Raw genomic sequence first — 24,019 nt, 5'->3', positions numbered from 1 at the left:
TGTTCCACATAAGAGCTCTTCCAAAGAAAAGCCACAAATTTTCCTTTAATATGGAAAGTAAGAGTTCCAGGCAGGTATCTCTTTTATAACAGTAAGTCTCTTAACAGTTTTAATATCCAGGTTTTATAAAACTATTGGCTACCATTCAATCTGAAATGTCTAATCCACAAAAAACATAAAGTATGAATAAGTATCTTGTTAAGTATCAGCATCTAGGAATTTATTAAAAATATACATTATTTCAGGCCCTACGTATTTATATGTCTCCCTCGTTTGACTTAAACAGGATAAACGTTCAAGTCTAAGAAATATCGTTCTTAACAGGGACACCAAAAAGAAGATTCCTATAATAAAATGTTCCCTACTTTTACAGGTTTGACACATTCTCCACAATAAATGAACATTCATTCATATTGCCAATGCAATTTTTGTTCTCTATCCATTATCATAAATTACAAAACGTATATCCCATCAGTTTGCAAAAAGTATGATGGGATAGTAGAATTAAAGATTCCACAAGTTTTTTTTTTATATCAAACCCTACTCATCTATTCAGTTTAACTCTTTAGCCCCCTGTCAAAACCTATCTAAACTCCCAAACCTAGAACTCTAGTGAGCAAAAGGCTAGAAGCACTTCAGCTGCCAATTAGAAAATACCTGGTCATTTGCTCTTATCATTTACACTATATCAAAAATATGGTTTACTAACAATGTACTACACTAAAATGATAAAATTCTATAATAATGACATTTAACTATCATATATATCAAAAGAATAGAATTTTTCTTGTATTCCAATATTCAGTACATTTGGCCTATGTAGGAGATCTGGCTGCATCTTTACATAAGACAGCCATGAGTATAATCATCACAGAGTGACCAGCGGTCTCGAAGTACCCTGGCCTCTCGTTGCTCTACCCTCTGAACTTCCCCCCAAAAGAGGGCTCCCTCAGTCTAATGACTGCAACTACCTACCATTCTCATATTCAAGTCTCATGGGTCAGATAAAGTGGCAGGGCATGTAGCATTGAAGGAATGACCCAAGATGCCTCTTACCCAGTCTCTCCACAATAATTTTATACTCTTATTTTCCATCTGGTACCTTTACACCCAGCCCTCTGGAGACCCTGCCCGTCAGTCAACCCACAGGTACAAAAATGAAAGAAAAGTTTGTGCTCCCAAGAGAAAAAGAAAGTTATTTTGGTTTCTGTTGCCACATGATGGAAATCTAGAGGCATTTAACATGAAAATATTTTAATACCTAGCAGACAGGTTCCATATGAATATACTTCAAGTACATCAGTGTTTAAATAAGCTGTTGTTGACTAGTATGGAAATCTAAGAATTTATAACATTAAAACCTCAAATACATTTCCTTATAGAGAAACAATCAGACTAGTGTATTTATAATACAATCAATTTGTAGCTGGGAAATGCCTTTACTAAGATATGTAAATCTTATTCAAGTGCATTTATAATACTCAAAAGCACACTATTAAAAAAAAAAAATCACAGGACAGTCTTACTAACATCCCCCCCACTGCCTCAAAAATTTTATAATTCAATTTAAACATGTTCAAGAAAAAAAACAATTAAAAAAAAAAAGACAAATCTTTACATATAAAAATTAGTACCTGATCCATCTGTTCCTGAACCAGATCTGACAGACCCATCCGTGAAGGAAACAGATTCAGAATCGGAGTCGCTAGCCTCACTCCGGGTGTCATAATCATTTCCCTCTTCCTTCTGGTCTCTCTCATCCTGTTCATATTCTTCTTCTTCCTCCTCCTCCTCTTCCTCCTCCTCCTCCTCTTCCTCTTCTTCTTCCTCCTCTTCCTCCTCTCCATCATCATCCACCTCTTCATCTTCCTCTGCATCTTCTTCTACTTCTTCATCTTCCTCCACATCTTCCACCCCTTCCTCCTCATTCTCAGTGTTGTTGCCTTGCTCATCAGAAGAACCACTGCTGCCAGTCTCATGGTCAGAGCCATATTCTTCAGAGTTCACTTCCTCCTTGGAAGACTGGCTGGATCTGCTTGCACGTCTATCCACTTCAAGCCCAATTCTCTGATGTTTAAAGAAAAAGGGAATCAGCAGTCATATAACAGACAAGGTCAGAGTGAATAAATAGTTCTAGCCTCAAAAAGAACTGCTTTCTGTATTATATCTGCAATAATATTTACTACCTCAGAACCATCTGGTGTAGGGGATTTGACCCTCCTTTCAGGATCCCTTTTCCGCAGACATGTTTTCTCAGATTGACTCTTATAAGATTCTCTGGAGGCACTGCTTGACAAACGAATCTTCCGATCAGCTTCTAGACGTTTGTTTCTTTCAGATCTTTGATATTCCTCATTTTTATACTCTGTGACTGACTTTCCTTTTGTACTAACCATTCTTTTGTTATTGCTAACTGATGAGCTCAGTGGCTTAGAAATCAATTGTCTTGAATGAACAGAAGGCTTTTGTCGCTTTGTGTCAGTAGATTCCATTCGGTCACTTTTTCTTTTTGAACCTTAAAAATACAATGAAAAAAATATATATAAGAATTTGGGTATTAGACTTATTTCACCAAAGTTTAACAGGTAAATATATAAGAGAATAAAAGCCTCACTTCTTTAAAATGTTTTCTGAAATACCTTTACTCCAAAGTTAATCATAAAGAAAACACAGCTTTCAAACACTGGAATAAATACATGAGACATTTCACGCGTTTGGAAAAAAACATATTACTCTCATTCACATGGAATTGGGTACCACTGCTTCTCATGATTGTGCTTTTGGTGGTAAGTGCCTCAAGGAATAAGTACAAAAGCAAAGACTCTTTCTTAAGAAACTGATCTCTACTTTGCTATTTTAACAAAAATAGAAATCTTACATACCCTTTTTCTCATTTTTATCTTGTTCACTCTCTGGATTATAGAGTTCATCGTCCTGTTCTGGTACTTCAGTCAAAATATCATCTAGAACATTAAGTTCTCCATCTGGAAGCAAAAGATTAAAAAGTAACAGGGAAAAATCATTAACATTAAGCATTTATTTCTGAGTACTTACTGTGTTGAGGTTACGGAAGTATGAGAACATAACCTTCAAGGAGCTTTTATTTCAGGATCAAGACACAAGAATAATTCCTATAAAACGATATAAAGTAAAGGATATGATGCACAGCTCTGGTCTACAAAGTCAGGAGTATATATAATCCATAAGGTATGAAAGGATATACTGGGGTACAAAAAGAAAAAGTGAGACCTTCTGTATTTGTAGCTCATCCTTTAATGTCTAATGTTTGTACCTGCTTTAAAATGTGCACAATAATAAAAATACATGTGTATAATATTTAAATAAACATACATTTATCAAAGATTGTGTACTCCGGGCAGAATACTTATTACCATTGTACAGTCGAGAAATCTGGCACACTCCAGCTTAACCAAGCAATCAAGATTAACATCACTAGCAGTGGGTCAAATCAACAACATGGAACCCCTGGAATGATGCACTATGAATAGAAAAATTCTGTGATATTCCTATGCAAAACCTAAACCTATACATGAGTAAACAAACATCAAACCAACCTAAATTTAGAGGCATCCAAAAATGTCACAGTTCATTCATGAAATACAAACACTAAGGAAATACTTCAGATTAAAGGAGACTAAAAGATACAATAACTGACACAGCACATTATCTGAGACAACTGAAAAACTAGTGAAATCTAAACAAGATCTGTAGATTACAAGTATCAATGTCAATTTCCTGATTTTGATAGTACTGCAGTTAAGTAAAAGAGAATTCTACTTTTTAGGAAATACATACGTAACTATTTAGGGGCAAAAAAGCATCATGTCTACAACTAACAAAAGAGGGAGAAAGAATGAGTCAGAAAGACAAATGTGGTAAAAATGTTAACATTTGTGGAACGTGGCTGAAAAGCAAAAGAATTCTTTGTACTATCCTTACAGCTATCCTGTTTGTCTGAAATAATGTCCAAGTAAGTTAAAAGAAGAAAATTACTGACGGGGTACACAATCAAAAACATTTGAGGCTGCTGGCATGGACTATAAAAGTATAACTTGTTCAGACAAGGAAACTTGACTGTAATTGATACAGTCAATGATTGTGAAAATTTAGAACTCAGTTTTATTACCCCATCACCTTCCCTACCCCCAACCCAGTCCAACTGGATAAAATAAGTCTTAGAAATACATGCAACTATGTATTTACTACTTTAAACTGATTTTTTTTTTCAAATAAGGCACTAAAGCTAATGGTAAATGTTTTGACACTAAATATCCTGGCATCAAAAAATATCTTCCAAATCTAAGGTGACGTAAAGAGAGGTATAAAATCATAAAAACTGATGAGATAGGACAATTGTATCACAGCTCCAGCCAAAAAGGAAAGCCCACTAAAATTATAGCAAGGATTATTAACCTGAGGTCTATGAACAGGTTAGATGGAGTTCAAATATCCCCCAAGAGGGACAGAAATCAGTGACTCAACGAGAACTAAAACAGATAATGTAGGCATAATAAGAAGGAAAGCAAGGTTACACAGGATATGGAAAAGGTAACAATGTATCTTCCTCTGTGCTTGGAGTCACTGCTGCTACTTAATAACACTGACACATACACACTACTATATATAAAATAGATAACTAATAAGGACCTACTGTATAGCACAGGGAACTCTACTCAACTCTCTGTAATGGCCTATATGGGAAAAGAATCTAAAAAAGAGTGGATATATGTATTTGTATAACAGATTCACTCTGCTGTACACCTGAAACTAACACAACATTGTAAATCAATTACACCCCAATAAAAATTAAAAAAAAAAACACTGAAAATTACCTATGCTTGGAATAGCATCGTAACTGATTTCTTTGGTAAGAATGCTTTTCTGTACTTTACCATTTTTCTAAAATGAATATATACTATACAGACTGTTATCATTTTTATTTACTTATTTTCTTAAATGGTACTGAAAATCAAGATATGCCAACCAAAAAGGCTTCTCTCATCCTCTGGGTCCATGTTTTCACTGAGGAAATTCCCTGAAGACCTGAATGGTGGCAAACACAATTTTTGGACGTTATATTGTAAATAAAAAATAAAAACATACAATTTGATTTTTTAAAACCCAAGTTTTTCAGATATTCAATTATTCTTAGGTCAAAGCTCTCTAGTCAGTAAAAAGTGGGTCCAACAGATCTTGAAAAATAAGATATCTGTAGAAGCAAAAGAAAAAACATACAACTAGGACAGCAAAATAGGCAATTAAGTAAATACAGTGCTACACAAATCTTTTCATGAAATACTAGTTCTTGATTAGAAATATCCACTTCAAAAGCCTGAACATTCACATGAACTTTTATACATGCTAAATCCAGACATGCTAAACACAGAATGAAATAACTGTGCAGGTTAATTAATCAATTTAAACTTCAGACATGCCTAAATCATGGTTTCCCTATAAAAAGGGTATTACTGTCTTAAAAAGCTTTAACAAATAATTTTATTAGTCAAATTCAAAGATTGGTTGCAGTTTTAGAAAGCATCTACAAAATTTTAAAATATTAATCAATACTTGCTTTTCTAACATTTTATCACTTTCACACATATCATACATGACACACACAAGGTATGTTTTAGATCCAATACTCTGCAGATAAAGAAACAGAAGCTCAGAAATTCAAGTTGAGCAAATTCACACGTCTAGAGTTCAGGCTTTCTAAATTTACGGTTAAATCAGATGGAGGACATTAAAATCATCTTTTTTTTTTTTAACATCTTTATTGAGGTATAATTGCTTTACATTTTGTGTTAGTTGCTACTGTATAACAAAGTGAATAAGCTATATATATACATCTATCCCCATATCTCTTCCCTCTTGCGTCTCCCTCCCACACTCCCTATCCCACCCCTCTAGGTGGTCACAAAGCAGGAGCTGATCTCCCTGTGCTATGCGGCTGCTTCCCTCCAGCTATCTATTTTACATTTGGTAGTGTATATATGTCAATGTCAATGTATATATGTCAACTCTCTCACTTTGTCTCAGCTTACCCCTTTCCCCTCCCTGTATCCTCAAGTCCATCTCTATGTCTGTGTCTTTATTCCTGTCTTGCCCCTAGGTTCATCAGAACCCTTTTTTTTCTTTAGATTCCATATATATATATGTGTTAGCATACAGTATTTATTTTTCTCTTTCTGACTTACTTCACTCTGTATGATAGACTTTAGGTCCATCCACCTCACTACAAATAACTCAGTTTTGTTTCTTTTTATGGCTGAGTAATATTCCATTGTATATATGTGCCACATCTTCTTTATCCATTCATCTGTCGATGGACACGTAGGTTGCTTCCATGTCCTGGCTATTATAAAATAAGCATCTTCAAACAAAATATAAGAAAACAAAACTACAAAGTATCACTGAAAGGTCATGTGCACTAGTAGATCAATTCCAAATTAGTGCACCAGAAAGCTCCATATTACCAACATTATAGCACCTTAAATTTACTTTAAGATCAACCATAACATCCTCACTTGATGGTCTACAAATTTTTATCCATATTATAGTCTATGACATCAAAAACCTAACTGTGGAAAAAAAAAAAAACCTAACTGTGGTTTTATCACAGTATCAGCCAACTAATAAGACCTGCAGGACAAATTCAGCCCATGGCCTATTTTTGACTGGCAAGATATAAATGGTTTCTTCATTTTTAAGGTTGTGTCTTAAAAAAAAGGAAAGAATATATGACGAAGACCTTATGTGGCCCACAAAGCCTAAAATATTATTTTCTATCTGACCCCGATAATAAAAGATCACATTTTAATTTACTTCTCTCCACCACTGAAATCGCTTATATATTTGCTGAAATATGATACATAGGAGCAAGAGATTTGTATTTGGAAGCAAGAAAATCCAGGTCATCATTTAAGAGCTAGGTATCTTTAGGAAAGTCCCAGTCTCAGCTCCAGTTTCTTCACCTCTGAAAAGAGGCATTTAGAATAAAAAGATCAGTGTTTGGGGAAGGGAAGGGGGTGGACAGGGCAGTTATTTGATGCTTCTGAACCTTTTGTTAATGACTAGGGTACATGATACACAAAATCTGGTCCAGCACATAAAATAAAATCCTCTTTTCTCAATAAGACAAATGCATAAATGTTCCTACTATCTACTGCTGTAAGTTTAACATGCTACCCCAAAAACTTGGTGACTTAAAACAATACAGTTATTTACTATTATTGCTTATGGTTCTGAGGCTCAACTAGGGTCTCTCACGTGGCTGCAGTTAAAGGTTAGCTAGAATCATCTGAAGGCTTGCTTATTCACATACCTTGGCTGGGAAGTCTCAGAACAGCTGGGGTTCCTAGGGCACTCCTTTCTATGGTCACTCTCCCCCATGACAGCTTCAGCGTAGGCCGACCTCTTTCATGGTGGTTTAGAGCTTTCATGGTGGTTTAGGCAGAAGCTCAGCAACAGTGCCACAGTATTTTATTCAGAGACAATCACAAAAGTCTACTCAGGTTCAAAGAGAGGAGCTATGGACTCCACCTATTGTTGGTTGAAATGTTAAATACTTGATAGATGTTTTCAAAACTACCACCACCTGCTTAGTTTTGCTTAAACTTAGGGGTTTTAATTATAAATATAAGGAGTACTCTTAAAAACCAAAATCTGGTTTAAAAAGGTGAGAGAGTTCATAGTATTGGGTTATAAAGCTAACAAGCTGCTTCCTCTGACCACTTCATTCATTGGCTAGAGAAAGGAGTTTGTATATATTTTAATTCATGTTTTCAATTTAAAATGAATTAGTTATAAAGAAAGATTATTTTAGTAGTCTCAGAAGCTACTACTATTAAAGACTATCTATCACTGGCATATCCTTTTTAGAAAGAAATAACTATGTCTTTAAGAGATAAAGTAACATCCACCGGTTCTCTAGGGTGACTCTCTTTAAACTACTTTAATGTTTTAAATCACTCACTTTATCCTGAAATTTAGCATTATTATTCTGTATAGTGATATGTACATATACAATTTCTTCACAGTAGTTTGACACCAGCACCTTAAGAATATTAGCAATAAAATGAACAAAGGCTAGCAAATGCCAGGTTAAGAATTCTATATAAAAAATAACTCAAATGCAGTATTTCTACAGTTAAAGCACTTCATTTTTTTTGAGAAGTCTATATAAAGAACTATACAGTCTTTTTAAAAAAATCCTTTTAAAACCCTGAAAATTGTGTTTTAGATGCCACAACAAAATGAATTTTTCCACAATATGTCAGTGCAACAAATTAACTCAAATGAAACACAAATAAACAGTATTTCCATTTACAGCTAAAGTTCAAATCCATTCAAAGTTATACACTAACAGCCTGTAGGATGAATCTAGCTCTTGGATGCTTTGTTTTTGAAAGTGCCAAGGATTTAATATAAAAATCCAGACCCTACATTTAAAAAAAAAGACTATTTGATCACTAGGGGCCCAGACTCCCATCTGAAAAAAACCAGATGGAGCAGTCCTGATAGTCTTATGTTAAGACACAGAGAAGGTAACTTATGTCATAGTTTTGCATGAGACAATCTGGGTTTATGCCCCATACATCAGTGTATTTACTAATATTGCCTGAACATATACCATGCTTACTCCTTTACTGTCTATAACCTAACACTCACCATTACCTACAGTACTAAGTAAGTACTTTATCTGCCTGACCCTAGAATGCATATAAACCCACAACTCCTGAACAACACTGATGTTAAATAACTGCAAGAAAATTTAAGGTTCAAGACACTGAGGCACAGGGACACCAAACTTCAGTTTTAGTATATATGATACTTTGTGGAAGAGTAGGAATGCTAAAGGGGACAAGCCTATTCAACTCAAGTGGATTAACTGCCTTGACCGAATACAAGTGCTATGTCGGATCTTACAAATTTTCGAGAGGATTCCCAAATTCAGATTTTTATTTGAAATTGTCTTTTAAATGCTGCCTCAATTAAAAACAAAACAAAGCAGGCTACTGCTAGCTTGATTCCTCTATGGAAATGCAATAATCTGTGAACGTTTTGCATTCACAATATATGATGTTTTTATACGGACTTCATTATCATCACTTGTTAAGCAAGCATAATCTTAGTTATCACAAACTATCGATATTATTAACAAACTGAGTTTTGGGAAAGAGGTACAGATCCATGGGTATAGGAAGCAAAACAAGGAAACAAAAAATATCCCAAATGAAGCCCAAAGAATTAAAGTACTGTGACTTAAATCTCAGTTCTGAATCCAAATTTAATGCTGTTTCCACTCTACCAGAATCACACCTCAACCTTGAAATTCCTGGCCCACGAAGGCCACAAACCTTAACTCCAGGGATATCAGTGTAGAAAATTAACCTTTATCTGAGACGCAGTTCATTTTTTTGACCCAGGAAGCTTCTGGGTTAGGAGATACAAAGTACTATTTATTTCAGGATCCAGCATCAGACTAAGACCTGAAATATTTAAAGAAAAAAAAAAAAAACAAAAAACTGGGTACTTAAATATACTACTTATTTTGTTTTCCAATACAGGGCACCATAATACATTACAGTTTTTATTTTAATTCACTTAATGTAGTTTTAGTCGGGTTTGGCAACGTAGCAAGATTTCCTGGAGCCTCCCCTTCTGTTGTATTGTACATTAGACCAGTCTCTCAGTTACTTTTTTGTCACTCAAAACCGTCATTCTTCAAGAAGTGTAGAGACTTGGATTTCCTATACCATCCAAATTTCCTGTCTTCCAAAACGCATACAATTGAAGTCTAAGGAGGGCATTTGTAATTTTTTTCTCCTACTTCTATTATGGGTAAAACAAATATATCGGAATATCAAATACATACTCTATGCTTTACAAAGCCCTAACTAAAGTGGACCAAGTCAATCTAACCCTAAGGACTTACTATAGTGAGGGCTACAGTGTGTATACACATATATGTGTGTATATATAACCATGCATACATATTTATATTTATTTGCCTGCATGAGTGTGTGTACGTATATAATTTAAACTGGGAAACTCTTAACTTTGGACATCAATAGCAAATATCACATAACTAGTCATAACTAGTCAGTCATTAATGAAGTCCAACCTTGAGCTAATGATTTACAATCTTCTAAATCATTTATTCGAGGCACTGAGACATAATTACTGTACACCAGGAACCTGGTAAACAAGACATACTCCTGGCCTTCATGGAGCTTCCAGTCTGGTAATGCAGAAAACATGTTACTTTCAAAAGTGGTACCTCATTATCCACATTTTAGATACATTAAACTTGTATAACTGTTCTTCAGAGAGAAATTTTTAAGAGCTTAAGAAATAAAATATAAACCAGGTGTTTATAATGGAAAACATAGAAAAATGGCAATTAACACTAGTTAATACCACCAACATTCCAACATCTTCCACATCTACTTTTTGGACAATCACCACAGGAATCAGGAAGCTGGCAAATTCTCCAGTTATAGGCTTCACTTTCTAGGTATGGGTATTACAGAAGCATTTATAGAAGGTAATGTCTGCTTATTACACAGCTAATGTGCAAAGCCCAATAATCCAAGGACTTTATAACTGAAGTGTTGTAACTGCTCTGTGATTTATAGCAAATTTCTGCAACTTAAACTCATTTCTTATCAAGATCTTACACCACTTACGGAATCTTTCAAGAAAGGACTTAAGGTTTGTGACATGTCTAAGATTTGTGACAGGGTTTACCTTTACAATTTCCTAGTGTTTCATTGTCATCCTACTGATGACAATAAGTACTTAGCTTCCCATTTTTCCCTGTTCAACATGAAAAGAAAGAGTCAAGCATTAATTCTAATTCTGGCTATTATTCTAGCTGTTTGACAAAGATCAAGAAAGTGAGACACCCTAGGCCTCAGTTTCCATACATGCAAAGTGGGTTATTCTAGAAATCTGCTCATTCCAAAATTAAATAAGCAATTCCAGTAGGTATGTATCTGCTAGCTTTCCCAGTAAACTAGAGACAATCTTAAACTATAAGTACTTACATCATAAATTCTGAAATGAAGCTGAATTATGAAAATTAATTTTTTAAAAACTACACAAATGGGAGGCCTTTCAGAAGCTGGACAATTTATCCTGAGTATTGCTAATAGGTGGCATTACTACTTCCCAATAATAGTTACAAAGTTTATGCATTTAGACGTTTTCATCACTAAATCCGTTTCTGAAACAAAATTTATAAAACATCACCTACTTTTTTCCTCCGTGTACAATATTGTGTCTACTCCATAAATGACTTACAACTATGTTCACCTTAACAGACACTGAACTCTTGAGAAGTACTGAGCTTTTACTCATTTTTTATCTAGTTCATCTCACCCACCACAACCACCACCCACTCCCATACACACAGATCATAGATTACACTCTGAAACAATCAAATGTTGACTGAATTAATTCTTCCTGATTAAAATCATCTACTTAATACTACTTTACTACTAATTAAAAGCAGTTTCTTTTATTCACTAACACCATGTAATCCTATGATCACATTCCTTCTGGACTTCTCAAAAGGAAGGGAGAGGCTTTTTAGGATTCGTTTAAGGAAGGAAAATTGAACTACTAAAACCTAATCACCGAGTTGCTTTGAGATAGGAGCCATATCTTAAACATATTCCCACCCACTCCGTTGCCCAAGCCTGTCCCTATTATTGACCAGTTCACTGATTCATGAAAACTCTTTCAAGGAGAAAAATGAGAGGTCACAAGTCTAATGGAACTTGACTCTACAGCCCACTTAACAAATCCTCCCTCCCCCAAATCAATTAGCCACACAAAAGAGTAGATCCGTAAAATACAGGACAGCAGCTGGCCAGATTTTTATCAACCATAACCTTGCCAAATCTATCATGGTAATCTTAGGGTTGTAAAAAACCTTAACGTACCATCCAATCTAGACCACTCTCCAGACTTGTACTGATTCAGGATCTACATTAACATTTCCAGGGCTTGGAAGGTCGGTATTTAAAAAGACATGACATTTCATTCTGGCAACATCAGTTCTTCCCATATTTAAAGTAACTGTAGCCCTCCGACTCTCTACAAACTGTATCCATTTGTTCCTGGTTGTACCCTCTAGGAACTACGCACAACGTGTGTCTATCACAATAGTGGCCAGGATTTTTCCTGCCTGGCCTAAATCACATAATCATCTTTTCAAACATCACGTTTTCCAAAATAAGTATCTGAGGAACCAAACAGGCCATTCTTGCCACTCTGCCTATTTAACAGAACAGCCATAAGTTACTCGTAGACATTTCGCGAAATTATCTACCTATATCACTTCTTAAATATGCTTACTTAGTAGATTACCAGCTTTAAGGGTATTAAGGGTTTTCGAAATTCAGCCTAACAGAAAAGGCTGTTTTGAAGATACGCATTACATCCGCATACCACTACCAGGAAATAAACCTAAGGGCCTGCAACTCAGAACAGGCCTTCTCTCTGCCGCGCCCAGGACACATAAACGTTAAGTGAAGAAGGGAATTAGGATTAAAGAAAAATCCAAGGCTAGATGAAGTGTTAGGTTATGTGGAGACCGAGGACGAAAGGGCAGGCCTTGTCTTTTCCAATGAGTCCAAGCGTCTCGATGGAGAGACCGGCTCCGCGCGGAGGAAGCTAACCTCCCCTACCCACAACGACGACCACGGCTCCGTCGACCCACTCCCGAGCCCCACCTCCGCCCATCACCTTTCTCCGCACTAACCTTTCTCCTCTCGGCTGTCGGCCGCCATTGCTCCCCTCTTGTTTCCGCTGCTGCCGCCGCAGCCGCCACCGCCGCTTCGACGCGACTCGCGCGGGCGCCGCAGCCGCGGCAGCAGAACCACAGGCGCGTCCGTGAGTCCGTCCGCTGGGCTTGCGCGCTTCGCACGTTAGCCTCTACCACTCACCCTTCCCGACCCACCCTTTCTCCCCACTTCTTCCCTTTCTCCCTTTTCCCCTTTCCTCCTTTCACTCCTGCCTCCCCCACCCCAGGCCCAGCCTTCCCGTTGGGGCTTAGGAACGGGAGGCGGTAACGGGGAGGGAAGGGAAACAGATGGCGACAGCGGGCGGCGCTAAAATGGAGCCTGCTTCCTGCGTGAAACAATCCCCCTCCCAAAATGCCCTGCGCTGTTTACGCTTCGTTCCTCCCTGGGAACGTCACAGTGCGGAGAGGGCGGGGTGGCAGGTCAGGCAAGAACGTGACGTAACGTCAGCACGTTGCCCCGCCCCCCGCAGCCCGGAAGTCCCTGGAATGAGTTCTATTTCTAGCGATAAAAGTCTCCCAAGTTTACGGGGAGCCAGCTGCGCTGGGTATTCCCAGGTGGCTCAGGTTTCTCACCTGAAGCGCCTATTAACGGAGCTTCCAGCCTCAAAGCAAAGATGCTTTCTGTCGCTCCGCGGGACACCTGATTCAGTTCTGGAAATTGGAGACTTATTTAGGACAAGTCTGGGCCAGTCCCTTTGCAGCCACCACTTTCTACTCTAGGTACCGGATGTACTTTCTTGTTTAGTGCTACAGGCTTACCCAAAGGCAGCACAGGACACAACCAGCTCACTTGTCACAAAAGCCTACTAGTTTCGTTTTTAACTGGGGAAGGGAATTATATTGTATTTTAAAATAGCTTTGTAATTCACATAAATTTGATTGAAACATTTATCGAGGTCCTGGGGTACACAGTTGATTTAAACAGACTATTGAGAAATTAAAACTACGGAAGTGACGAAAAATTATTTTACATGATATGGTAAGATCTGCGAGGAAACTTGCTTAAAGTTCATTGTCCAACGAATGAAAATGTAATTTTGCTTCGCTGCTCCATAACTGAGTTTACAAGAGAAAAAAAATTTGAAGAACAGAAAAACAAGAAAAGTAACAGTGTTATAGACATAAAAACAAACTACAAACTTATGGCAAGTTTAGAGAAGGACAGATCTATGGTGTCTTGGTCTTTGATTGCCCTTTTAACGTAGAGACCAAACTGAAGGCAGTGGGAAGATTTTAAGTAGTGGGAAAACACGAATAGAGATTCGTTTGGAGCTATCTGGAGGGCTTGAAGGGAGAAGAGAGAAGGAAATCAATTCAGTAAATATAAATCCAGCTTTGTATCAGATGCTTAGGAATCAAGCATGAATAGGACAGTATTTCTGCCTTTCAGGAATTTTCAGTATGTATAAGGAAGAGACAAGTTAACAGGAAGTTACTGTGTAAAAATAATAGCTAAAAATTGTGTGTTCTTACTGTCTGGCAGGAACCGTTCTGAGCACTTGACCTACACATCTGATTTCATCTTCTGAAAACACAATTAGATTAGTATATTACTAGCTCTATTTTACATAAAAAGAAAGTGAAGTAATATGAAATTAAAGTGCCCAAAGTTATGAGTAGTAGTAAGTAACATGACTCAAATTAAGGCAATTTGGATCCAGCCACCACCTAACATTGCCTTATGTGGAGTAAGCTCAGAATGTTATTGGAACTTCTAGGGGCATGTCACTCAGACTGCTGGAGGGTACAGAATAGAGTAAAGGAAAGCTTTCTGGAGAAGGGAAAATAAAGCCTAGTTGAGATCTAAAAGCCTCCTAACCTAGGTAAAGGGGAGAAAAGACAAGGGTGGTGGGCAGAAAAATGGTTTTCGTGTTAAAAAAAAAAGGTCCTAGGTGGCAAAATTACCCATGGTTCAATTCAGGTTGATATTCAATGGTTATGTAAGAAGAAGCTGAATCAAGAAAAGCATTATATATGTTCCACTCATTTATTATTTCAGTCAACTAGTATTTATTAAATTCCTATCCTGCCCCAAATGTTGTAATAGGCTCCAGAGTTAAAAAATATACATGGTATAGAATCTGGTTTCTCTTTTCAAAGAGTTCAAGTTTATGTTCTAGTGAGGGAGACAAAGCAAAAGTAAACAAATTAAAAGTCATGACAAATTCTATGGAAGAAACAAGAGGTTAATATGGCAAAGGGTGTGGTAGGGGGGGAATGGGTGGAGGCTTTTTATATAGAAAAACTAGTCCTCTCTGAGGAGGTGAAGTTGAGACTGATACCCAGTAAGAGGTGGAGATAAGGGTCTTCCAGGCAGAGGACAGCACACCCAAAGGCTCTGAGGGAAAAAGAGGCCTTGGTGTGGTCAAGGGTCTAAGGAGAACACCAATGAGCTGCCACCCAGATAATGAGTGAGAGAGCAAGTGGCTGAGATAATGTTTGAGGGACAGGCCACATCTTATGAGAGTAAGGGCCTAATCAGGACCCAACCCTAAACAAAAGCAGTATAAGGTCTACAGAGAAACAGAATTTCAAAGGTGAGCCCACTGGAGCGTGAGGAAGGAAAACACCTTTGGCTTTCCAAAGAGCCACACCTGTAAAATGTGAAAATAAGCCAACACAAGTTCAAGATGATCAGCACTCCTCAGAGGAAGACAACAAAATATAAAATCTCTGAAACATATATTTCACAATATTTAATATCACATCAGGCTAGGGCCAAGTTATATAGCACAGGTTGCAAACTGGTGCCTGCTGACCTAAGACTTTCCTTGAACCATCAGTGTTTATGTGCTTTTATTGAAGCTTAATGCCTTTAATCAGGGCATGCACTTTCCAATAAGATTTCCTCCACCACCCTTCTCAATTGCCCTACCTTTGACCAATATTACTGATTGAAGTATGTATCAATGAAGTGTGTGGATTCAGAAAAAAGAAAAAAAAAATTGATAGCTGTGTTCTGTTGCCCCGGGAAGGTAATGTAGGGTGGAGAGTAAAGGAGACTCAGTCCAGACTCTTAGAGAATGTCAATGAAGAGAATATGCAATATGAAACTAGAACATCTTCTCATATTAGAAAGTAGTAATCAGAGAATTCCAGAGACCTATCAAACTATGGAGCATTTTGAGCAACTGTAAAGATAAAATTGCATTGGACTGAAACATATCAAATATGTTTAAATCCTTGAATTCATAATAGTTCAGAAAAATTCATCATTCCCCTTTGGGTGATGCTAGGGAACCAGTTCATTATTTTGAAAACTGGTAAAGAGAAATCATCATTTATCCGTCTTTCCAATTAGAACTGTATCTCAGGGTTACCAAACAAATAGTTGATGAAGGGAAGTTTCTCTTTAGGGAAGTATTCCAGCTACTATGTGGCCAGGGCAAAGCAATGATAGAAGTAGGACATCACCATTTTATAACCATTATGAAATAAACAGATCAAGACAATGGTTATTAATGGCTGCTAATTTGTATAACAGAAAGACAATCAGATGTTATGTGCCTCCTGATGGAAGTACCTAATTCTGTCTATGAAGCAGTCTTGCCAAAAAACTAAACCTGGATCTCATCAAGACTTTTGTCAGTGGTTCTCTAGCAGGGGTTGGGGGGGGGGATTCTGCCCCCAGGGGACATTTGGCAGTATTTGGAGAACTATGTGGTTGCCACAACAGAGAGCGTGCTGCTAGAATATAATGAATGGAGGCCAGGGATGGTTTTAAACATCCTGTAAGGCACAGGAAAGCCTCCCACTTTAACAAAGAACTATCTGACCCAAATGCCAACAGTGCTTGTGCTGAGAAATCGAGCTCTGGGACACAGACAAAGCACAGGTGACTGTGTTAAGCTATCCCCCACAAATACTATTAGCAAAATCCAGACAGTAGGAAACTACAGAACAAACAAGCAGATGTCTTCGAAAATAAATTGCAATGAAGAAGGAAAGAAATAGAGAGGAGTAAGTAATCTATACACTAAAATAAACTTACAAGAAATATAAAAAATGTAAACCAATTATAGTACGTGGATGTTATGGGTTGAATTGTGTTCCCCCAAATAATATGTTGAAGACATAACCTGCAGTACCTCAGATTGCAACCTTATTTGGATATAGGCTTGTTTCATATGTAACTAATTAAGATAACGGGTATACTGGAGTAGGGTGGGCCCTTAATCCAATGACTGGTGTCCTTATAAGAGAGGAAAAGAGACACAGAGACAGAAGTACACATGGAAAATTTGGCCATGTGACGAATGGAGGCAGAGGTTGGAATGACGCAGCTAAAGAATCCCAAGGGTTACAGGCAAAAACCAGAAACTAAGAGAAGCAAATAAAGACTCTCCCCTGCATATTTCTGAGGGAGTATGGCCCTAGTGACATCTTGATTTCAGACTTCTAGCCTCCAGAACTGTGAGACAATAAATTTCTGTTGTTTTAAGCCACCCAGTTTCTGGTACTTTGTTACAGCAGCCCAGGAAACTAATGCCATGGATCTTACTTAGATACTGATTTGAATACGTGAATACACTTGCGTACACACACACACACACACACACACACACACACACACACACACACACACACACAGAGTCATACACATATCAGCAAACTTAATATTGAGTGAATGATGATTTTGAAAGAATTGCTATTAATATTTTTAGCTTAATAAGTTAAGTTTAAAAAATAGCTCTCGGGGCTTCCCTGCGTGGTGTAGTGGTTGAGAATCCGCCTGCTAATGCAGGGGACACGGGTTTGAGCCCTGATCTAGGAAGATCCCACATGCAGGGAGCAACTAGGCCCGTGAGCCACAGCTACTGAGCCTGCGCGTCTGGAGTCTGTGCTCTGCAACAAGAGAGGCCGCGATAGTGAGAGGCCCGCGCACCGCGATGAAGAGTGGCCCCCACTTGCCACAACTAGAGAAAGCCCTTGCACAGAAACGAAGACCCAACACAGCAAAAATAAATTAATGAATTAATAAACTCCTACCCCCAACATCTTCTTTAAAAAAATAATAAATAAATATAAAAAATAGTTCTCATAATTTCATGATATATACTAAAATATCTGTAGATGAAATGACATGTTATCTGAGATTTATTTCAAAATAAACTTGTATAGGGCAAGGGGATTTGGGTGGCATCATACAAGTCAGCTCATGAGCTGCAGATATGTATACATTCATAGAAAAACGTATTCTCTTTACCTTTTTTTAAAAATATTTTAGATTTTCTTTAATAATTTTAAAGAAAGGCAGAGCAAGAGAAACCAACGAAGAAAGTTAAGGCGATATCAAAATGCCATTTTCCCTAATCCATATTTATCCTATCAGAACTAAGAAGTAATTGAAAGTAATCTTTAATGTAATTAGAATTCTATATTTAAATATTTGCTATTAAAATAAGGTTATGTGATCAATGACAACAAGGACCTACTGTATGGCACAGGGAACTCTGCTCAATACTCTGTAATAACCTAAATGGGAACAGAATTTTAAAAAGAATAGATACATGTATGTGTATAGCTGAGTCATTTTGCTTTACACCTGAAACTAACACAACATTGTTAATCAACTATACAATGTAAAATAAAAATTTTAAAAATAAAAAAAATAAGTTTATATGAGAACAAGGGTACAACTGTTTAAAAAATGCAGTTTTCATTTCAGTCATGTTAATAAAAAGGAAAAGTTATAGGGGTTATAAAGGACTGAACTCTAGATTTGTTGAACATTCAAGTAAACTATTGTGTACTTATTAAAAGCACAGATTTTGCAGTCATAATAAGCTGGTACAAATTCTGGCTCTGCCATTCACTAGCATGCGATCTAGGAGAAATTAACCTCTAATCTTTAGTGTCTCTATGAATGAAAACTTAGAAATCATTTTCAGAGTTGCTATAATGTTTAAAATGGTTAGAAAAGGGCAGTTAAATGTTCAATAAGCTGGAACTACTGTTATTTTTATCATTTCTGTAGTTCAGGGATGATGGATTGTTTTATCAATTGTTGTTGGTGAACTTAATCAGAAAATGTAGCACCAAATGACTCTAAATAGATTTTTGGCTTAGCTGTCTATGTATACATATGATTTCCTGAGTAAAGATCAGTAAACTAAAAACATACAGCCAAAACTTCTCTTCAGATCTCAGGGATCATCAAAATATTATTTAAAAAATACAATACAGCTTCCAAAGTGGGAAGTTCCTTTTAAACTGATGGTAATGAATTGTGAATTGAAATTAACAGAATTTAGATAGCAGTAAAGTGCCCAGAGCTATACATATGGAGAGAAGAACCATGATAGGATGGATTACCAGATTTCAGTTACTATTGGGTTAATATCAGAACAGAGATACTAGGGGACAAGCAAAGCTAGAGGAGGAGCAGTGGGAGGGAACTTTGGAGATCTAGCCCTTCTGGGGTAGAAATCTCATTCATACCTTCTAATACCCCAGGTAGCCACCTGAGACACCAGAAAGGTCACACCATAAGAATAAGGACTTTAGCCTAAAGTAAAATCTAATCATGACCTACTCAGACAAAGACTAAAACCAAGGCCCAGGAAGACCCACAGGGGAAACAAAATGTGGAAGTTGCATCTTGCATATTAGAAAGGATTTAAAAACTTGGGTTGTTCCTATAAAGCATAAACATACAATCTACACAAGTTCAAGGTGATTAGCCTTCATATGACTGTAGCCTTAATCTGACCTCAACTTCATGAGCCAGAACTGCCCAGCTGAGTGGTTCTGAAATACCCGACCCACAGAAATGGCAAAAGATAATAAAGGTTATTTTTAAGCCACTAAACTTGGGAGTGTGCTGTTTCATAGCACTAGATAAGTAATACACAATGTCGTACGTAAAAATCAATTATATTTCTAAATATAGCAACAAACAATTGGAAAATGAAATTTAAAAACATTTACAATAGCATTAAAAAACATAAAATACTTAGCAATACTGAAAACTATAAAAGTGTTGACAGAAAGAAGACCTAAATAAATGAAAAAATACTCATCATGCATTGAAGGACTCAATATTGATGTCACTTCTCCCTAAATTGATCTATAGATTCAAAGTAATCTCATTCAAAATCCCAATGGATTTTCACAAAAGAAATTGACAAGGTGAATTTAAATTTGTAGGGAAATGAAAAGGACCTAGAATAGTCAAAACAACTTTGGAAAACAACAATTTTGGAGCATCAGCATTACCTGATTTCAAGACTTATCATAAAGCCATAGTAATCAAGACAGTGTGGTACTTACTAAAGTAAGACAGGGGCTTCCCTGGTGGCACAGTGGTTGAGAGTCCACCTGCCGATGCAGGGGACACGGGTTCGTGCCCCGGCCGTGGAGCGGCTGGGCCCGTTAGATGTGGCCGCTGAGGCTGCGCGTCCGGAGCCTGTGCTCTGCAACGGGAGAGGCCACAACAGTGAGAGGCCCAGGTACCGCAAAAAAAAAAATAAATAAAGTAAGTAAGACAGATAGATCAATAAATCAATAAAGTATGATATAATCATACCTAGGCATGGAATACAGAATTAAATGTAGAGATAATTTGTTATATTCAAATACAGTTACATAATACAGCATTAAAAATGAACAAGAGCTACATGTACCAACATGGTTAGATTTCAAACACATAATGTTAAGTGAAAAAGGAACTTTCAGATTGCTATGGTAATATTGTTTAAATGTTAAAAACACACACACAAAAATACTATGTATTCTTTTATAGAAATAGATATATGTATGAAAAATACAAAATTATAGACCAGAAGTAATCTTCAAAACAGTGTTTATTTCTAGGAAGGGAGGAAGGAATAGAACTCAGAAGGGGTACAAAGAGGATTAAAAGCTCATCAGATATGCTTTATTTATTTAAAGACAAGAAAGACCTGAAATACATGGCAAAGCAATAACATTAGTGAGCACATGAGGATTACATTACTGTCATCAGTGTCTGAAATATTTCATTTAAAAAAATTACACATGGAATGTCAGGCAAATTTTTAAATGGAACGTGTTGCATTATGCAATTGTGTTTAAAATAGTTGCTCAAAGCTGTAGAGAAACTGAGCCTCCTTTGTCTCTTGGCCTTCTCCACTAGAGTCCTTGTTTCTGCTCATTCTAGCTTGATGCAGACTTGACAGCATTTCCTATTCCTAACCAAGTATGTGTAGGTGAGAGGAGAGCACAAGATAGGACTCATATCCTTTACTGAAATGGTTATCTGGATCTCCAGATGCATAAAGCCTAGCTTGCCTTCACAGCCCAGCCCCTCTTCTATTGCCTGCCTGAGTGCCTCTGTAAGCTGCTATGTGAGCTAATGTGCTAGGGCCTGATTTGCTGCTCCTGACACTATATTTTCCCATCTTCACCCATGCCTTGTAAGGATGAGGTGTTTTTATAAAATAGCACATCAAGAAGTTTAACATAATAACGGAATACATTATTAAGAGAGATATAAACTTTCAGCTTTAAGGTGACTAAATTCTAGGATCTAACGTACAGCATGGTGACTATAGTTAACAGTACTGTATTGTATACATGCTTGCCATTGCTTAGAGAGTAGATCTTAAGTGTTCTCACCACATCAAAGGAAAATAAAAAGGTAATTATAACTATGTGAAGTGACGGATGTGTATATTAACTTGATTGTGGGAATCATTTCACAAAGTACATGTACTTTGTACATGTACAAATACAAATACTTTGTATTTCTAAAGTACATTTTAGATCTTAAACATATACAATTTTTACTTGTCAATGATACCTCAATAGAGTTGGGAAAAAATTAAAGTAGAAAAAAAAAGGAGAGGAGTTGTTTGTACTGTAGCTGCTCCACTCTGAAAAAAACATTCGTGAAGGACCTAGGCCTCTTAAGGGCAAGTGGGTCTCTCTAGGCTTTTTCTCTAGGAGAAAAAGAGGCCAAAGTGCTCAAAATCCTGAGGAGGAGAGCAGAAGGCTAGAAAAGAGAGTCTGAAGGAAAGCCTTAGAGAAGGGAACTTCCTGAACCCACTTGAAATAGGTTTATAAAGACTTAAAGATACACCGATAGGAATCATTTAAAATATTTAAATATGTATTCTGCACCACCTTCTGGAATCTGACTGAATTCATGTTTGGCTCCTAGTAAGGACTTGGTCCTTTCTGGTATTGGACTTGCCTGAAGCTCTTCCAGAACTTCCCAAACATGAGGAAAGATTACATTAAATATATCACAGTAAACATTGCTGAACTATTGAGTATAATGCAGCAGAGTCCTTGATATAGCACTGAACTGCTGCCTGCACAATTTAGTATATTATGTAGTCTTAAAATAACTAACATTTGACTAGCACATTTACTGAGAACTTCTCTTTCACATATCTTATCCCATTTAAACTTCACAACCAGCTTCTGAGTTAGATTCAATAAACATTTATCCTAACAGCAATTATAGTTTTAATTTAAAAAATCAATAAAAATAGGGCTGTTTAAATATTACAGGGTATTTTTAAATTTGGAAATGTATTAATCTTTTGATTTGAAACCAGGTACCTGAAACTGTTCTTCTACACTAAGATGTTAATGTCAAGTTTTCATTTAGTTTTTAAGTGTACCACAGTAGGCAGCCTTGCATTCTTTAACAGAAATTCTATTGGTTTAAGCCTTTTAATAGGAAATAAATTTTCAAAATATAAGTACTTCCAAAAAAGAATATAATTTTGCTCAGCTTTTTAAAAAAGTATCTAATCCTGGGATATTTAAAGAATTCTGGAATTTCAAAGTTGTTCTGCTTCCTTTTTAACAACGTTGATAGCTGACATTTACTGAGTACTCACTATATGGAGTCTACTCTGAACTCTGCCTGTATTTTACTTCCCTTAATCCATCTAACACCCCCATGAGACCTTATTGTTATATTTATTTTACTGAGGATGTAAATTTCTTTTGAGTAAACGCTTAAGCTTTCAGGGTTTTCCTTCTTTTCCTCTTCTCTTTTCTTGGTAGCATCTTGGCACAGGGGTGTGCTGGATCTCTCTGGCTGCCCTGATCCATTTTTCATACACTGTATCCTGCTCTGTACCTTAGAAAGCTGATCCATAGAGACTGGCCAATTGGCTCCCTTCCTTGGTTTTGTTTGAGTGCAGTCAACGGAAGGCACAAACAGAAGACCTGAGAGTAGAGTAAGAGTTGAAACATTTATTTTCGTGACTACATCCATGCAGGGTTACCAGAGGTTGGCTCTGTCCTTTTATCCATGGCCCCAGTTCCTAGCTGTCAACACTATCTGTACAGTTATCCTAACTTGGCTCTAGTAACTCCAACCTTCATTTGCTCATCCTGGCTTAGGGTACTACTCTGGACTGAACTGTGTCTCCCCAGGACCCTTATGTTGAAGCCCAAACTCCCAATGTGACTGTATTTGGAGATAGATCCTGTAGAACCCAGGGACAGCCCCTGAATACCAAGACAGAATTGTTCCAGTGTCACTCTTAGTCTTCTGCTCTTTTGGGGGGGACTGTAATGGGAATCCAGGCTAACAGACCTGGAGCAAGTTGAGGAGGATTCTGGGAGCTCTACAAAATCAGTAGCAAGTGCTGTGAAAGACACAAGCCAAAAAGGTAAAGGGAACCTAAGGCACTGAGTACCTCTCTGACCTGCTTAGGGCTAGCCCAGTGAAGAAGAAAAACTTAGAAACTCATGTTTACAGAGTTAAATCTGTCAAGCAGGAAGAACCCAGGGTTGGAAACCAGCTCAGTCCTTCAGGTCTGAGAAGTCCAATGCGCCTGACGGTGCTCTACTTTCTGGTTCTTTAAAGAATGCTGTTTTTCTTCCATTCTCCCTGTTTGAATGGGTACAAACTTAGTTCTCTTCAGCAGCTGGAAGACATTCCTCCTACGCTTTTCCCTTCTTGGCCCAAGAAAGTACCCACAAGACAGTAGCACCTGGTTTCTCAGGTGCTGAGGACAGTCAGATCACTGCTTCGACTCTGCTTTGAGTAGGGGTGGTAAATATCCTGCCTGAGTGGCTTTCCCTTTCCTTCTCCCCTCCTGTTCCCATGGTGAACTGCTCTGGTTATCACAGAGTTTTATTGAACCCAGCTGCAGCTGCCTGGCCATCTGGATGCTGTCTGCTGCATAGCCATATGATACACTGGAGGGCGGAGGCTGTTCACCTCCCCTGCTCTAC

The 24,019-nt window shown here is 37.3% G+C and overlaps 1 protein-coding gene across 6 annotated transcripts in view; it reads right to left on the bottom strand.

Annotated features, from left to right (window-relative positions):
* Positions 1-23,044, bottom strand: part of YTHDC1 (YTH N6-methyladenosine RNA binding protein C1) — a 44,539-nt gene extending 21,495 nt beyond the window's left edge. For 3 of the 6 annotated variants that reach the window (XM_073805317.1, XM_073805318.1, XM_073805319.1), the window contains exons 1-5: positions 22,914-23,044; positions 20,108-20,250; positions 2,883-2,984; positions 2,187-2,515; positions 1,635-2,067 (exon numbers count right to left, since the gene is read on the bottom strand). In XM_073805317.1, the coding sequence (XP_073661418.1) occupies positions 1,635-2,067; positions 2,187-2,515; positions 2,883-2,984; positions 20,108-20,250; positions 22,914-23,029 (1,123 nt within the window). In that variant the 5' untranslated portion in view covers positions 23,030-23,044. Of the gene's footprint in view, positions 1-1,634; positions 2,068-2,186; positions 2,516-2,882; positions 2,985-12,793; positions 13,177-20,107; positions 20,251-22,913 lie in introns of those variants that run through there. The other 3 variants (XM_033857114.2, XM_033857117.2, XM_033857115.2) reach the window with 2 other exon arrangements.
* Between the last annotated feature and the right edge of the window lie 975 nt (positions 23,045-24,019).

The sequence above is a fragment of the Tursiops truncatus genome, chromosome 5 (assembly GCF_011762595.2).
Source record: "Tursiops truncatus isolate mTurTru1 chromosome 5, mTurTru1.mat.Y, whole genome shotgun sequence".
Lineage (NCBI taxonomy): Eukaryota > Metazoa > Chordata > Mammalia > Artiodactyla > Delphinidae > Tursiops > Tursiops truncatus.
The sequence above is the reverse complement of the archived record's forward strand: the minus strand, read 5'-3'. Positions and strand labels throughout refer to the sequence as shown.